The sequence below is a fragment of the Arctopsyche grandis genome, chromosome 2, assembly GCF_051622035.1.
Source record: "Arctopsyche grandis isolate Sample6627 chromosome 2, ASM5162203v2, whole genome shotgun sequence".
In the NCBI taxonomy this organism is placed as follows: domain Eukaryota; kingdom Metazoa; phylum Arthropoda; class Insecta; order Trichoptera; family Hydropsychidae; genus Arctopsyche; species Arctopsyche grandis.
In genome coordinates this window covers 17,218,112-17,236,798 of record NC_135356.1, presented here as the reverse complement: position 1 = coordinate 17,236,798, position 18,687 = coordinate 17,218,112, and the positions used below count along the sequence as shown (strand labels likewise).

Sequence of the window (18,687 nt, the reverse complement as noted above, 5' to 3'; positions counted from 1 at the left end):
AAAAAATCTTACAATATGATTTGAACATCTTAATTGTTCATGAAACCAATTTCTGTGTCATTGAATATGACTTAAAGAAAAAGACATGTTAATGAAAATAAAGAAACTAATTTAAATGCAATATGAGTGAACACAAAAGTTAAAGCAAAGAAAAATACATGTTAATCGTTGTAGCATAATCAGAGTATCTTAATGTTTATTAAACCAATTTCTGTCCAATTCAATATGAATCAAGACAAGATAATAAAAACATTTGAACCTTTGAAATACATATATAATCTGAACAGCTAAACTAAATTCAACATATATGTACAACTAATTTCAACATTTATAATATGAACGAACTCAAAATATAAAATAAAGAAAAAGAACTTAAAAAACTTATTTCTGCCATTAAATACATATGACTGAAGACAAAACAAAAACAAAAACAAAAAGGTTAGTGATGCAGCTAATTTGCTGCAAAATAGAACTTACTATTACTAGTTACTTCTTTAGGTAAGGTCACGTTGACTGATTTTGTACAAAATAACTATTTTAAATTTTCACATTAAAGGAACATTGAACTGTAATTTTATCATGGATTAAGCAGTTCTTTTACTAAAACATATAGGAACGATTCACTAATTAGAACATGTGAATATCTATAATAACATATTGTTTTGTATATGTATATACTAAGTTAACAGGTACCATGTATGTATGTTTGTTCGGTTTAATCATTTATAGAAAACACCCTTTTGATATTATCAAAAATCAGATTTGTAGAGAGCAATTGCTGACATCTTCCAGTTTTAAATGCCGGTAACTATGTAACTATAAAAAAAGGAAAATATTAAAATCATATTATATGTAGCAATAAAATATTGAATAAAAATTTCAACTGACTTTTTATATCTTCCGAAAATTCTTGCTTTTGTTTTTTGATTGCCCCTCCAAGCATATGTACATCGTCTTTGGAATAAATACTTTTAATTTCTTGACGCGAAGCGTAGGTCGCTTGGAACGTACTGACCCGTTTCTTCAAGTAATTCTATGATTTCTGGAATTCTTGGCCGATCGAATTCTGATATGTATTGTGTTGATATAATGTCCGTATTACCGCACTTAGAAATCCGATAAACGTACGTCTCCAAATTGATTGGGAAATCAAAACTAACCATATGCGTGGCGTTATTGAGCCTGAAGTCTATCATGTCTGAATCCTTGAGGATCATCACTTTGGCATTTCCTTTCTTCATTACGTTGTTTCGGTCTATGTGGTCATTTGGATTGAACGTGATCGCTTCTATTTCGTGATATTTAATCTTGGTCATCAACCAACAAACCGTGGATCCGGTGTTGCAAAATACGGCGATGCGATAATTTTCCTTCCTGTATTTGAGCAAAGTCATCAGAACTGAAAACTTATCCTGTTGTAGGATATATTCGAAATGTTGGCGTGCCCTGTAAAGTGGCGACAAATCCATATCGGCCAATTCAGTCCGACGCGGCTGGCGATTCTCCGACGCGTGGTTTTCGCTATCGTATGGGGTTGTACTTATATATAGATAACTGCTTGTAGGCATTGAATTTAAAAGCATCAATCGGGCTTTCATCACTGCGTTCGTATTGCCGCTGGCCTTGATGATGGTACGCACCGTGACGGTTGCACCTGACTCTCTTCGTATGCGATTCAAATTAAGGGCGTTTTTACCTATCACTGAGGACGCTTCAAGCGATGTCACCTGCAGATTGTAGCTTGGAGCGAGCGTACTACGATTGGACAGGTCTTCCTCTTCGTTCCATATTGGCAGCGCACTCGCCATCTTGGCGTCGGTAGAAATGGCGCGGAAAAATCTGACCAGCGCCTAGCTCGGGCAAGGGCGTCGCCGAAAGTGTTCACCGGTTTGCGGCTACTGCGTTTTAAAAGTGTTGGTCGAAACAGTTCGATTTTCAATCATACGATCTGATTGCATAATCGGAATAAATGCGCGTATGAAAATACAATTTACTGCCGGAAAATATTTTAAGCGGTAGATTGTTCTGGATAATGCATCAAATTGCGCAAAATTTACAATTTAATATACATATAATAGCTAGAGACACGTATTTTGGGCATTTTGCTATTAATGCTTAATTGATGCTAAAATTCGGAATAGATGTTAACAAATGCTAAATTCGTAAAATATGCGAATATATGCTAAAATAACAAACAAAAGTGAAATTTGCATAAAATTTATAAAATTAATAGACAATATAGAAGGGTCTACTATATTGTCTTATCCCTTTGCCCATTTAGTATGTGAAAAAATTGAGGGGATAAAACAGAGCTTGCAGTTTACCATAGACGGTGTTTTTCCTGTCGAAACCAAGCAACTGCTTTTGTCTACTATGTACTGTAAACAAAAGAAGACAGTTGAAGCTGTGTATCCAAAAGGCTGCTCAAAAAAGCTTCTTAAAACTAGACTCGAACTCAAGACTAAATGAGACAAATCCATTGCTCCAAACATTGAGTAAACTATTCAATCCATCTGTGGCAGGTACAAAGTCTAATATTAATGTTAAAGAAACAGTTTTGTTTTTTAGAAACCTGCCATTGCTCAATGTTTGGAAGGATATCAGCACTTTTTTGGACAATTAATAGAGCTATCACACTAGCAAGAATTCGAATGCCAGATATTCCGTATTTGCAGTTTTTTTGTCGACGATTGTCGTGTGCGCGATCGCAATGTGCGAAATAATCCATTTATCATAAATAGATTTTGCATTTAATTTTTTTTATCTACTGAACCGCTGAATAGGTTGAGCGGAAAATTAGTATATTATATATACACACGCGTATCAGTGTACTGATATTTAGAAAATGCTATTAAATATATTAATAGCATTTTTTTTTATTTTAATCACATTAATACAAGAATTATACTTGCATTTTTTCGTGAAGACCACACATGTTTAAGGGGTCGAAAAAAATAGTGGAGGAAAAATCGAACAAGAGTAAACTGCCACTTCCGGTCGACGGACGCTTATCAAATTTTATACATAACTTGGTATTGAGCTTAAACTGACCGATATGAAATTTCAGTTCGATAAATCAAAAGGCTTTTGAGAAAAACATAAAAAAACCTCGATTCTCTAGAGTAAAAGTACTACTTCCGGTTCAGATAAAAATATTTAAAAAATATAAAATTATAAAAATTATTATTTCTAGTACATGTAAAAAAAATTCAGTCCGATTCAGTTAGTAGTTTGGGAGAAAATCGAATTCAAAACCTTAAAAAAAAGGGGAAAAACCTATAAAACCTTAAAAACCTATAAGGGGAGGTACCATTTCCGGTCAACTTAAAAATTAATCTACCCTTTTATTATAAATTACACTGTAAATTAAAAATCATCATGGAAAATTGGTGTAGGCAACGCTACCGAATTTAATATTTATAATTTATAGCTTAAGCCCAGATAACAAAATATATTTGGCAAGATCCGTCAACCGAAATTGTTATTTTATATTTTGCGACCTTTAAATTTTGGTAACCTTCATAATTAATAAAACAATTTATTAATGTAAAAGTTCAGACCATTGTAATACTAAAAAAAGACAATACAAAAAAATAAAAAATTATAAGCATAATACATACAACAATACAAGCATAATATTGCGTTCCATAACAAGCGTTATGGAACGCAATATTTCCATTATTCGCAATATTTCCAAACGTTCCATAAGAAGCGTTAAAAATATTGCACACTCATGAATTCTGCGACAGGTTTGCAGGTGCGTTGGCACCACTAACCACATGAATAATCACGTTGGTATATTCCACGCAACTTTCTACTTGTCATCGAGCAAACGTCATTCCTTCACTTCACCCTGTCAGTTTCCATAACTGGAAACCTAGACTAAAAGGACATCGTAATCATCACGACCAGCAACGCCTACCGTTTGACATGTCTTGACCTGCGAACAGACTTCCAACGACGTGACGGTAGCGGCGACAATAACATGCGTCAACCGCCAATTCGCCAATCTGGAGGCACCAATTCGCCACACGAAAGCAAAAATCTGGAGGCACGTGTGAGATGACGAAGATGACTCCAGCTGCACAACGCGCCATCGCTTAAGTCTGTGATCTTCGAGACGGACTATATACTCATCATCCATGATATCGAGTAGCCTGAACCACCCTCATCATCGCCCAAGCCCACGACCTTCGAGACGGGCTACATACTCATCATCCACGAGATCGAGTAGCCTGGAACACTCTCATAATCACCCAAGCCCACGACCTTCGAGACGGGCCACATACTCAATATCCACGAGATCAAGTACTGGACCATCCTCATCATCGTCTTTGAACCTGCCGTGCACCCCGAGTACGAACTCGGTGTCAGACCCAGATGCACACATCAAAGCTGACGGCCCACGACCGTATTTTTACAAGGTTTATTTTAGGTTAACTTCGCTAAATCGGTTATTTTTTTATTTTTCGTGATTTTAATGTTCTTGTATTGTTTATATAATATTTGGAGGCGAGGGTTGTGGCGACATCGAGATGTGCTTGAATCTGTGTGATCATCCTGCGTGCTGGCTACATTCAGCACATTCATGTCTTACATCACTCCCTGCCCGTTTTTAAAATAATAAAAAAAACATTCCGTCGTTTTATTTTATCACTCTCCATAATACACGCGTTAAAAATAAACAGGAGCATGAAGAAAGTTATTAGATTAAATTATTGGCTACTGCGGCGACATCTCTTGAGTTTTGCGCAAGTGTAAGCTTCTTGGTGGTTTTTTCCCCAACTCAAACTTTATGCATGTGTGTAAGTATGTACTTTTTTCGTAAATCAGGGTATGAGTTAAGGAATCGCTGGTTTGTATAGTTCTATTTATATCAGATACCTGTACATATTTGACAACACCAGAGGTTATGAACATGTCGACGGTCAGTCGGTTCAACTGACAGTTTCTATGTCGTAAGAATCAAAAATATTTCTAAATGCATCAGTGCGATTGAATTAATCTCAAGTGATAATTTATGTGATATTATATTAAACATGTGATACCTACATATGTAGCTCTCTTTTTTTCAATTAATTAAGGCTCTTATTTTTCGGGTCGGAGTTTTAATACGTTTGTGGTCAGAACTTATATTACATTGGTTAAAATGTATACATAAGTTTAGACATTTTTGAATTTCATTATTAATCAAGCTATAATCCAGTCCAGGTTCTAACTAACAGTTAGAACAAGTGCAGTTAGAATCCTTTCAAAATAAGGTATCGATATGTATGTACATATGTACGTATTATCTGAGATTTGGAGCTTTTGACTAGAATCCATTAACCGTGATAATGTTCTTATTGTAAACTTTTATTTAAATTTTTAAATTAATTATTTAAATTTTCATCATATTTTATGTTTTAAAATGACAATAGATAACCTAAGTTTGGCCGATCTGCGAGATGACATTTGGTGTATTACCTGACATTTGCGTCACACACACGCTACAGCTTCATACGTAGTTTAATAAAATTAATCAATATTTGATAACATTTTTTCACTCTCTCATTTAAATATTTTAATACATTGTTCACACTTTCTCAAATAGATTTTCGCTCAACTAATATACAAAAAACCCATTGAAATACGCGTTCATCGATGTGCTATGGCCAAGTTTGTGTATGAGGAAAATGTCTCCCACCAGGTGTCGCAGTACATATGAAACTTTTTAGCTGTCAAAAAACTGTTTCATTAGACACGCTCGTTCGGGTACTAATATATTATTTCGAGTTTATTTATCTGTATTTGCAGTTGCTAACATTATTTTACGATTAACGTTGATGTATCTAAAGGGCTCGTTTGCGGTGCAATTGAATTTAACGCGTGAAGTTACATGACCTCACTTCAAGGCGTACCTACAAATGTATGAAACGGTTATCCCATCAGCAGTGTAGACTTTGGCAATGACGATTCTTGATTTGGGGTACTCAGCTTACATATTAGAGCTGCTGAATAAATATGCTACCAGTGGTTTTGTCTTGGGCTTCAATGGTAAATAAAATTTAAGACAGCTCAGTTGATAATGCAGTCATATAATTAAGATCAAAAATCTTTGCAGATGGGCAAGCCTTCTTCGCCCTTAATCAGGGTAAGATGACTAGATAGACTGAGTATTGAAGAATTAGAATCCTCTAAATTAAATTGCAAAACACCTATATACATAATGACAGCACTAAAACAGAAATGGAAAGGATGAAAAATTATAATAATCAACAATAATCATATATTCTAATTGAATGAAAATAATGTTTTGGAACACTTTAAACAACGCCCCAAGCTTTTATTAGTATTTACTAAGAAATTCTACTAAGACAGTTATGTCTTTCTGCAAATGGATTTTGGATAACTTTTACTGTTTACTATGCTAGTATGTATATTAAATTCACATAAGGAAATGGTTTTTAAATAGTCATTTAGGTCGGTATCAACATTGTTTTATTGTTTCATTGTTATATTGCCGGCATTGAACTTTATTTTAGATAGTATTCACATGGAACATGGAACTTTAATTCAACTACCTTACACTTAAATTATATACTGTTCACTTGGAACACTTTAACTATATTTCTAATACTTTAAAGTTTAAAATATATACCATTTACTTGGTACATCTTAACTTTAATTTTAATACTTGGAACATTAAATAGGATATGTTGCACTTTAAACATTTTATAGTTACTTTGAATAGTCTTCATATAGAAGTGATAATGATTTTTCTCATGTACAACATATTTTTTGAATATTTTTATATAATTTGAACGCAAAAAAAAACAAAAAAACTTTTATTTTTTGATTTTTAAATGCTTTTTATTATTACGAAATTATGTTCACAATACATCTTATATCTATTTTAATAGCTACTGATCTAATGATCATTTTCTATTTTACAATTTTAATTTAATTTGGTTAGTAATTACAGTATTATATTATTCTAATGTTAATCTAAAGCATAATAGGAAAAAGAGCTCAAAAACCTATTTACAATCCTTATAAATGTTCATAATACATCTAATACATAATATTAATTAAAGACTATCTAAAGTCGATGACCTAAAGCAGATTGTGTTTAGGTAATCTGTGTTTATACCTGAAGGGTATAGACATTTTGTTGTAATCACCGAGACTCTTCACAAGTGTGTTAGTATGGTTATTAGTGATTCTTTCATAGAATCTACTGGTTAGTTTGTTAGTAATGTCTGTAACAAACGGAATATTATATATGGCATGCAGTTTTTTCAGGTTAGTATATATGGGTGTATTATAAATTATTTTAAGGGATTTATTTTGTATTACTTGGAGCTTGGAAAGGTTAGTATTCGAGGCGTTATTCCATACAGGTGAAGCATAGGTTAATAATGGTAATATGAGCGCGTGATATAATTTTATTTTATTTAGCGTTGATAAAGAACTATGGCGATTAAATATTGGATATATTGAGGATATACCCCGCATCGCCTTGCATTTCGCTGCCTCAATGTGAGGTGCCCATCTCATTCTTTTATCAAACGTTACTCCTAAATATTTTATTACTGACTGCCATTTCAGACTTTCTCCAGAGGGGATTTTCAGATCTGAACTTGGCTTATGCTTTCTAACACTAAAGAATATGGCGTCTGTTTTGGTTTGATTAATTTGAATTTTCCACTTAGTGAAGTGTTCAGTCATTGTTTTAATTGCAAATTCAAGATTTTTAAGAATAGTGTCTGGTTTTTTGCTACTTGTGAAGCAAGCTGTATCATCTGCATATAGGGCTATGTGGCAGTTTTTTGGAATAGGTATGTCGTTTATATATATGGAGAACAAGAGTGGGCCAAGCAAGCTCCCCTGCGGAACGCCAGCTGCGATTATTTTTGGAGACGATAATTCATTATTTACGCTAACCACTAGCTTTCTACGAGTTAAGTACGATTTGATGATGAGAATTAGGTAGTTTGGTATTTTGTTAATAAGGAGCTTATGAATGAGTCCATCGTGCCAAACCGTGTCGAAGGCCTTTTCTATGTCGAGACATACCATTCCGGTACTTCTCTTCATATTAAAGTTCTTCGTCACGTGTTCAGTTAGTCTTGTTAGTTGTTGGGTCGTGGAATGTCCAGTGCGAAATCCAAATTGTTCATTTATTAATTTCTTATTTACGACTTTAAGTAAACGTGTGTAGATTATTTTTTCCAGAATTTTTGAAAGCGTGCAAAGTAAGCTAATGGGTCGATAATTGGCCGGGTTTTTTGAGCTTTTATCGGGCTTAAGTATGGGAATTACGTTGGCTGTTTTCCAGTATTCTGGGAAATACCCGGTGAGTAAACATGCGTTGAATATTTTAGATAGTGAGACTAAAGCTTTAAATGGAAGTTGTTTGATTGTGATGTTATCTATTGAATCTCGCCCAGGTGCCTTTTTATTTTTTAAATTACGTATTATATTTTGGATTTCACATGGATGCACCAATTTTATATTTTTAGTACTGTTAGTGGGAGTTTTTGTGATGATTTTAATGGACCGGTTGACTTTATTATGCGTTGGTATGTGATTGTAATGTTGTGTGAGTGTGTGATGTTTTTGGAAGGATTTTGATAATAGTTCTGCTTTGTCGCAATCACGCGTCACTGAGATTCCTGCATCATCTAATGGAGGAATCGAGTTTTTTGTCCTGCGAATCGCTTTAGCTAATTTCCATAGAGAGCCATCAACTGAGCTCAATTTTTCTAATTTTTTAGACCAAGCTTCATTTTTGATTTCTTTGATTCTAATTTTAATTTGATATGTGAGCTTATTAATTAATGTTTTCAATGCTGGATTTTTTGATGTTTGCCAAATTTTACGGAGTTTATTTTTACTTTTAATTAGATTTGCAACAAAGTCAGTTATCTCTAATTTGTGTTCAATGTATTGTGTCTTAGGTATGTGAAGGTGTTTGGATCGAGTTATTGATTCCGTTAGGTGTATTATGGAGCTGTCGATTTCGGTTTTGTTTGTGAGTGTGGTAGAAGTTAGAATGGTTTGGTCATTTATGTATGACTTGAACTCTCGCCAGTTAGCTCTCCCGTAATCCCAACTATGCTTGATGATTTCCTCGGGTTTCCCGTCGATTGAGAAGATTATCGGGAGATGATCAGACGACAGGGTTTGAAGGGCATTTGGTGTCGATATTCTTGGGCAGTTCTTGACGAGGACAAGATCTAGTGTGGATGGTTGTGAGTTATTTGTGGGATAGTGTGTGTATGTATCCGGATGAAGTAAGATTGTATCTGTTAGTTGAATGTATTTATAAAGAGTTGTGCCTTGTAGGTCAGTGTTTACGCAACTCCATAACGGATGTTTGGCATTAAAGTCACCAGCTACCACTACCGAACTACCAATGTTAAATATTTTGTTAAGATCGGATGCCAATAATCGTTTTTGGGGAGGATTGTAAGCGGATGCTACTATGTGATGGGTGTTGTTAATTGTTAGTTCGATGGCGGTTAGTTCTAATTTTTTTAGTGGCGGAGTTATTACGCGACAATGTTTAATTGACGATTTTATAAAAATGGCAACTCCCCCTCCATGCTGTTCTCGGTCTTCGCGATAGCAGTTAAAGTTAGGTTAAAAAAAAAAAAAAAAAAAAAAAAAAAAAAAAAAAAAAAAAAAAAAAAAAACTATAAATTTTATGAAATGTAAGGCTTTGACCAAAATGACCTATTTTGACGAAAAACATGACATTTTGCGCCGAAAAAATCATTTTGACCTTATAAAATTCGTAAATGTTTCGGGTAATTTTTGGGTTCAAATTAAAGGTAATATACCCAAGGAAGCTCTCAATACCTTTTAAAATAATTACGGGATCATGAAAAACAAAGCGAGTGCGGCGTGCTTTATATGGGGTAACGCAGATTTTGAATTCTCGTTAATCAGTCAAAACTTACCATACTCGACCCAAATAAACTTCAATAGGTCAGTATTAAGCGTTTGTTTATTTTTAATAATAAAAAAATCTAAACTATTCTTGAAAATATATATATTTAAAAAGCCTACTTTTTCGAAACTTTTGTCAATAAAAATCGATTGGTTGGAGGCATAGGACATTTTTTAAAATCAATTTTTTTATTTAACGGTCCCTTGATACATAAAAAGTTTTCTCTTAGGTCCGTTGATGAAAATCCAAAATTTGAGGTTTTCGCTATATGGTCTGAATAAAAGCACAATAGTCAGTTCAAAAAAGTGCTGTATAAATGCTAGTTTACTCCAATACGGAACATAAACGTTGGATGATGTAATTAAGATAGATAGTATTCGTTAATCGTATAGGATTGGATTGATGTGGACTTACGTCGTTTTTGGAAAGGTCTAAGGGAAGGTCTGGGATGGGGGTTCGTGTCATTAAACGAATGTCTCCATTTGGAAGTTTGGGCGTTGCGAAGCTGACAATGCGGCTTCAGAAGCAACTTTTCCACCATTTCCTCAGTTTGAAACAACTCTGTGAAAGGTCTAAAGTTCGACTACGACGACATAATTAAACAAAACGAGACGAGGTCTCCTCGTCAATAACAATTTTGTTTGCCGAACGCGCTTTTGAAATTAAACGCAATCGTACTCTGTGTATCCTTTCACGGTTATTATTGCAAGAATTTCTATATTTAACACCTATACGAAGTATGCTTACATATTTGTTTAGAGTTAATCAAAATATTTTACGTATTTCAAATAGCATCGTACCATTTCCACAGGAATGATTTGTAGAAAGCACACGCTAATTGCATTGTGAAATAAAATGTTCCGGTTTAATCTGCATTAATGAATATTACACTTTAGAACGTTTCTTTCCAAATCCGATCAATGGAATTACCTTCGAACAGCGTGACAATTAATTCAACGAGTAATCCCCTTTTTGTATTAAAAAGAGAAAATTACGTTTTCAGATGGAAAATATTAATTTGGAAATGTTCTCTTCGCCTCTGCTTATATACATAATATTATTTATTTTCAATATTTAATAGGTATTATATTATATTTATCTTTGAGATCTTGCAGAGTTACCAGTTTATCAAATTTGACTTTGATTGCAGAATAATCTCAAGAGAAAAAAATCTGGAGCAGTTTGATACACAATTTTTAAAAATTATTCATGCTTACATTTTTTATTGAAATTTTACTTTAATCAATTTCAAAGATAAATTGTTGTGCCCCAAAGACCAAAGCATATATTCCCAACGTTTATAAAAGGTAATGAAATTTCAATTTGTCCCCTCTCAAAGCTGTGTAAATTTTCTCGTCACCACTTCCGAAGAAATTATTTTTTGTTTTGTTTTTTTTTCAACATGAGGTTTCATATTACTTTGCGGCTGTATAAGATATTCCTGTAATTTCATTTCAAGAGTTTTTCCTGTCTCTTTTACAGTTGATTTGAGACTTCTTCTCTTGATAACAATGAAAATAATATATAATGTATATAATCCTAAACTATTTAGAATTTGGCATATTGGAGTCACAAACATCCTCCGTTTCCTCCGTCTCGCTCTATTTATTTTTATTTTCATTTTTACTTTTTAAAATTGATTTGTTTGTGTATGAAATTCATACAAAACACTGTGAATGTAACTACTTTTTATTTATACCAATGATTCAATAAATTGGGTCAATTTTTAAATTCCTTTAAAATTATATGTATTGAATATCGCTATTATTTTTCAAACTAATAATTTTATACGTCCGAGTCGGTAAATTTTGAACCGACTCCACAGCCCTGGTTGTAAAATGAAAATATTATATAAATATGTATATGTATGTGTGAATTCTAATGAATCCCAGGCAACAAGTAGAGAAACATACATTTCTACATTCGTATGAATGCGTATGTATATATAATATATAAATGGGATGTGTACTTTGTAGTGTTCTTAAGGAATTTGTAGTGGGTGAGCTCTCAACCCCTCTTTCAATTTATTATGTAACGAGCGAACGTGAAACGGTACAAAAGTAACTATACCGTGCTACTAATGGCCACTCGACATGGAGTAAATGCAGACTTTGTCCACGTGTACAATGCTAAATACTTGATCATTTTTAGCGTATACATATGTATATGTATGCGAGTATGAAGGTGACGAAATGTCATTATATAAGTGACCAAATGTTACCAGTAATCACGGTTAAGCCATTGATTAAAAGAACCGTACTCATGGACTGACTGTTTGATCCATACAGAAAGATAACTTCATATGTAGATTCTAGAATATTAATATTTCCCAATTGCAAGACACGAAAGATTTTAACAGATACAATAGGTAAGAAGTATACCAAAACATATCTGAATGATTTTAGCTGTTTCTGGTTGATACTGTAATGAAATCGATTATTTTTCATGTCTTCATAGCAGTAAAAAACTCTACTAACGAAATTGGTGGTGATGTGTTGCAAATTATGAAAAAAAATCTGGAAAATTGACATAAATTATTTTAGGAAATACATATTTTATTGAATCAAATTACACTTACATATGTGTTCAAATTATATAATATATCCAGAATCCGGAGGTTTTTTTTTAAAAAGAAAATTTAAGCGATTTATTTTGGTAACGTATTCGTTTATGAAGAATTTGGATAGAATTGCTCTGCTGTAATACAATTATACAATATTTATCGTCACATGTTTTTTTTTAAATATTAAATGTATTCAGTTGAAATATTGGTATTTACATACGTATATTCTTCATATTCTACATATGTATGTATGTACATATTTCAGAGTTGATGAAGTTTTTTGGTTAAACTTTGTCAACCGGAAATAGTGTTTTTTTTTTATTGTGTTTGTGTGATCATTGTAATATGATTATATAATCTTAATACGAATTGATTTTTTTTTTTTTTTTGGCGTGTTGAATTTTTCCGAATTTCTAACTGAATGCACATGCATTTGAGCATATCTATCATATGACCATATGTATGTATTATACATATGTATATCATTTGACGATAATTCAGCCCGCGGACTTTGAAGCGATTCCGAATATGAATCCAGAAGCCAATTTGAATCTGAAATTTTAAAAAGAGTAAACAACCAAAATGGATTTGAAAGCGATATTGCCAATTTTTACGTTTTCAGTAAGAGTATTTTATGCAGGCTTTGTAAAACGGAATTGTAAAATAAATTAATATCAGAAATAAACGAGGCGAATCATGTTTTTATTTTTGACATGTACACCAACCTATTTTTTTGGTGTATAAATTTTAATGTACATACATACATACATACATATTTAAGACGATTGTCTCTCATTTGACGGATCTTACTCATGGGCGTCTTTATTAAAACACAATATAAAGCTAAGAGCTTTTTAATCAATACGAATGTCTTTGAATTGTTGTTTAATTATCTCGATGTATTTTTATCACGGACGCTATCGAGTTATGGATATTACATATGTACATTTTGAGGATTTAATTGATACGCTCGTGTGTGTTTATAAACTTTGGAAATGTAGCAAAATTAACATAAAGCCATTTTCAATATGAATTGTTTTCAATTATTCATACAAATTTTCTTTTTTATTAGAGGCTAGCTTATATATTCTTCAAATTCTTGTATTAATTGTACCTATACACATTTATGTACACACGTATGTACATATAGTCACTGTTTTACTTTTTATATGTGTGTGGATTCATTTTTAATTTCTTTCATGTTTTAATAATTTTTTTAAATGCAACTTAAATTCATATTTAAAATATTGTACTAAAAACAAGTTGCTAGCAAAATGAGGATTTCACTATCTTGCAGGGACACCTTTTATGAATTGAGCTATTTTCAAACCAGAGTTTTCAGAGTTGCGACACACAACTTCTGGGTTAGATTGCTTTATACAAGACATAAGATCGAATAATAGTAGGCGGGCTACAATCTACATCCAAGAAATTTTCCGATCGATAGTTGTGTGTGAGTTTGGTACATCGCCGACAGCATTCTCATTCAAATTTGCGCGCGAGAGAAAAAGCACACTTAAAGATGCTGACTGAAAGGAAAGTACCTCTGGTAAAGTTTTCCAGGCGCGCACAAGTCTCCGCAATCACCGCACTCTTCGAGTTGTTTTTACTTTTCTGAGAGATAAACGCACGAAATTCAAATTTTCACAATTTCGAAGCCTCCGCTCTCTTGGGCAAATAGAATTGCCGCTCGGGCGAAATCGGATTAAATACGGGCCCCAACACCAAAATGGCCCATTCGGTGGCATTTAGTGAACGTGTAAAAAGTCCAATAGATTCTATAGCTAGATCAAGACATTGTAGGAATGTGTGGGTTGCTTGCGATGGCGAGCAAAGGACACTTTTTTTATTTTGTAATAATAGTATATTCAATTTCAAGCGCATTAGCTTAACTATATCGAACATTTTTAACGTTTGAAATCTAGTGAAATTTTCTTGAGAAACAATTTCTTCACAAAAAATTCTTTTAAAGCGGCAAGAATAAAAAATGAAAGGAGATAATTTTAATTAAAGAATTATTGTTTTTAATGTTTCACGGTGTAGAATATAGATCACGGTGTAGAATGTATATATCAATTAAAGAAAATTGATAAATTCGTTACCAAAAAACTAGGAGTTAAAACTGATTCTTTATTTAAAAAAAAAAAAGCTTGATGCACCTTATTATACATAAATATTTATAGTAAGAATTTAGGAATTATTCAATAGTAGGAATTTTTCCAGAGTCGATAATTAATAAGGCTTTATGAACTTTATGAATACATACATGGTGATGTCAGAAAAGATTTACTTCATTCATTTAATTGTATTTAACTCATCTTTTATTATTGTGAAAAGTTAAGTATACCTAATGCGACACTATATACATAAATGTAAACATATAAATTTGTATATTTTTACAAATCATAGCGTTCTTGCTGAAATGATTAAGGGTGATGAAAATGTGACAAAAATATGGAGGGTAGGGTTATTTTTTATGGAATTTTTTTAACAATTAAGTTAAATAAAATCATTAAGTTTTACGTTTGTTTAGTAATATTTAATTTTGAATCTGCGTCTTCGATTTGATTCGATTTGAACTTTCAGTTTCTCAAATTACTTTATATTTACATAAATATATAGTTTGCCATATATTCGTGTGTACATTGCTATAATTTACCTATATATAGATCAGGATAAGTGTTTGTTTTTTTTGGTTATTTTTGATTTTGATTTTAAATAAGTATATGATTTAGATATATGAAGTAAACGTTTGTTATATTTTTGTTTCAGATTGAAACACGATCTGATGGGTGGAGCTTGGTGTCCAAAGCCGATGATCATCAAAGGAGTAAAAGAATATTTGGAGATAAATCTGCACACGGCACACGTAATAACTGCAATTCAAACACAGGGTCGCTACGGAAACGGGCAAGGCAAAGAGTATGCCGAAGAGTATTGGATGGAGTATTGGAGAACTGGTTTCCAGGATTGGGTGGAGTGGAAAAATCGAACGGGACAAATGGTAATAAATATGTACATGTAGATATGTAGTGTAATATTTCAGTGGTTAAATTTAAATTTGAAAACATCGACGAGCTCGAAAGTATCAATTTTATTGATACTTTTGAAGAATTTACAGACAGCCGTTTTTAATGAACTGTATGTGCATGAGGCCGGATCGGAAAACGCGAATTTTGGATTTCCATCGATGAATCTAGTGGAAAATTATCGCCGAATCAAGGAAACGTTAAATAAAAAAAAGCATCGATTTTAAACAATGTCCTGTGTCTCCAACCAATCGATTTATTTCGGCATTTCTTGAATTTCGTTTTAAAGTGTATACCCAAAAAAGCTCTGAATGACTTTTATTTTCAAAATAATTACGGAAATATGAAAAAATTTACGATTTTCTGAAAAATACACTTCTCCCATACAAAATCTCATTACGAGCGCGGTGCGCGTCGTATGGGGACTTTGATTTTGAATTCCCGTTTATCAGCCAAAACTAATTATAAAATACTCTTGAAAAATATTATTGTTTATATATTTTTTAAATCTATTCTATAAACCGAGATACCTACTAAAGATGAATAAAAAATACCCACTTTTTCAAAAATGTTGTCGATATAAATCGATTGGTTTATTTAACGTTTAATTGATACGACGATAATTTTTCAATAGGCCCATCGATGAAAATCTAAAATTCGTATTTTTCGCTCCAGCCTAATGTATATATGTGGTACATACATATATACTATACGTATAGCATATCTTTTCATATAAAACCCAATTTTTTTCTATACTGCGTTTAAAATCGATATACATATGAGGATATAAAAAATCTATATACGATAGGCTCTCCTTGTTTATTTACGTATAATATATGATTTTATAATGCGGTATTTTATTATGCGGTTTTATGTTGGCTTTGGTGCCCTAAGAAGAAACATAAGTCACTGGAACGCGCTGGAGAAAATTAAAGACGGCTTACGTCAGCATTTTTTTGCAGTTAGTGTCTATTCTACGAAAATATTGCAGCCCGTGCTAACCGACTTTTTGACACTTCGTTGTCTTTACTGAATAAATTTTCCGCGAGCGAGCCCGCCGCATTCACCATTAATTTTCCTTCTTACATTATCCCTAGACAACGTGTGGGAAAAAGGGATTTCGAGATACAGTATCGCGCCGTTGAACTTTTCGTATTTTACCCATTAGGCAAGTGTGCGTAGACGTCGAAAAGAATTTTTTCCTCTTCTTCCTCCACCACTCAAAAGTAGGTAGTAGGTATACGATACTAGCCTCAGAGACTGCCTACTCAGTTTCACACAGGAAATACTTTTCTGGAATCAATTTTTGGAATATTTCAAGAATGTTCATGTAAGGGATCAAACAAACAATATTATTATTTTTATTTTTTTCTTTTTATTTGGCTCACCAACAATGTATATACATAACACAATATAGTCTTTACATCAATTATAAGTGTGCACAACATTACTTAAGCATATTACAAATTTATTTTTAAAATGTTAAACAATTAATCTAGAATACAGTAGAACAATTAATACATATTTGTCGATTACAATAATAATTTCTTCCTAAACATCATAATGGAATCATTGAAAATATCTATATTACATCGTTCAGAGTTTACTTCATTATAGGTTCTACATAATCTTGCAATAGGTGCATTTAATCCGAGATTAGTGTTACAGACAGGGATATGGTATTTTAAGATGGTAATTCTAGTTACCCCTTTACAAGATTTTAGTAAAGGGGTAACTAGACTGCATTTAAAAAAAATTTAAACGTTGGTCATAGGGACATCTGTGTGATATTTCTGGATAAGTAAATGCAAAGTGTTTCGTAAACGAGCGTTGAATTGATTCAATGCGCTGTGAATGACGGCTATAGAATTGGTTCCAAACTACATATACTAGCATACTCGATGTGACTTCACACTAGCGCATTGAATAGTACAATTTTTGTTTCAACTGAGTGAAATTCGTTTAAGAAAACCCAGCATTTGAAGGGATTTCCCAATAACATGGTCCATGTGAGAAACAAAGGAAAGTCGCTTATCAATTAGGATCCCAAGGTCGCGGACTTCTTGCACTTCCTGTAGAAGTGCACCATTAATTGAACAGTCAAATTGTAAGGGTTTCTTTTTACGGGTAAATTTTATATGATAACATTTGATGATATTTAAACTCATATTGTTTGATTCGCACCACGACCAGACTCTATTGAGATCTGATTGCAATTGTCTACATGATGTAGTCGAAGCGGTGATATATAGCTTTAGATCGTCTGCAAAGAGTGCAAACTTGGAGTGTTTGATAACCAAACTGATATCATTGATGCAAAGTAAGAATAGAATTATTATTATTATTATTATATTATACCAATTTAATATTATCCTGCGTAATAACATTTTTTAAGTTGCACGGTTTTATAACCCTTCATTTTTGTGCCGTCAACTATTAGAAAACATTCACTTACACTTTTATAATGCAATGATAAAATTGTGATCAATTGATTCGATAGTTAAAGAATACTAGATTGACACGATACGAGTGCACTCAGACCGAATCCATCAATTTGGTTACTCGGACGTTAATCGAATATTACGAGTAATATCCGAGTGGATTGACAAGGGACTGTCTGGATTTACTTGTATCGTGTCAATCCCGGTATAAGTTAATATTACTTACCATTTATGCAAAATCATTTCCGTTAGTTTTCGCCGAAGGTTCAGAGACTGTAAGTAATTTTGGTGATAGTTTTCATTAAATTTGCAAAAATAGGTCAAAAATTAACTACAAGATTTGACCCAGACAAACTGAAATGTTAATTTTAATAAAACCAAAGAATGAAGTTGAGAGTAATTTTAACTTACGAAACATTTTAAAAGCTGTATATACATACATACATGTGCATATACATAATATGCGATAAAAAATACATTAGTTGATACGATTACTGCTAAATTCAAACCACTACATATGTATATGTAATTGAAACTTCATTTCCTTATACCTTATTTCGGTTGATTATAGATTTTGACGAGACTTATTATGAACTTCTATTGGAATCACATTGGTTAGAATTTTGAATAAGAGATTCTTCCTTTCATTCTTATACTGCCAAGTTAACTGAAATGAGGCTGTTGAGAAATTATTATAATTATAATATAACAAAATTT

The 18,687-nt window shown here is 32.6% G+C and overlaps 1 protein-coding gene across 1 annotated transcript in view; it reads left to right on the top strand.

The window, feature by feature from the left end:
- The window catches only part of LOC143922781 (discoidin domain-containing receptor 2-like), a 212,969-nt gene that overhangs the window by 69,637 nt on the left and 124,645 nt on the right, over positions 1 to 18,687 (top strand). The window contains exon 4 of the mRNA XM_077446112.1: positions 15,273 to 15,504. Coding sequence (XP_077302238.1) covers positions 15,273 to 15,504 — 232 coding nt within the window. The remainder of the gene's footprint in view (positions 1 to 15,272; positions 15,505 to 18,687) is intronic.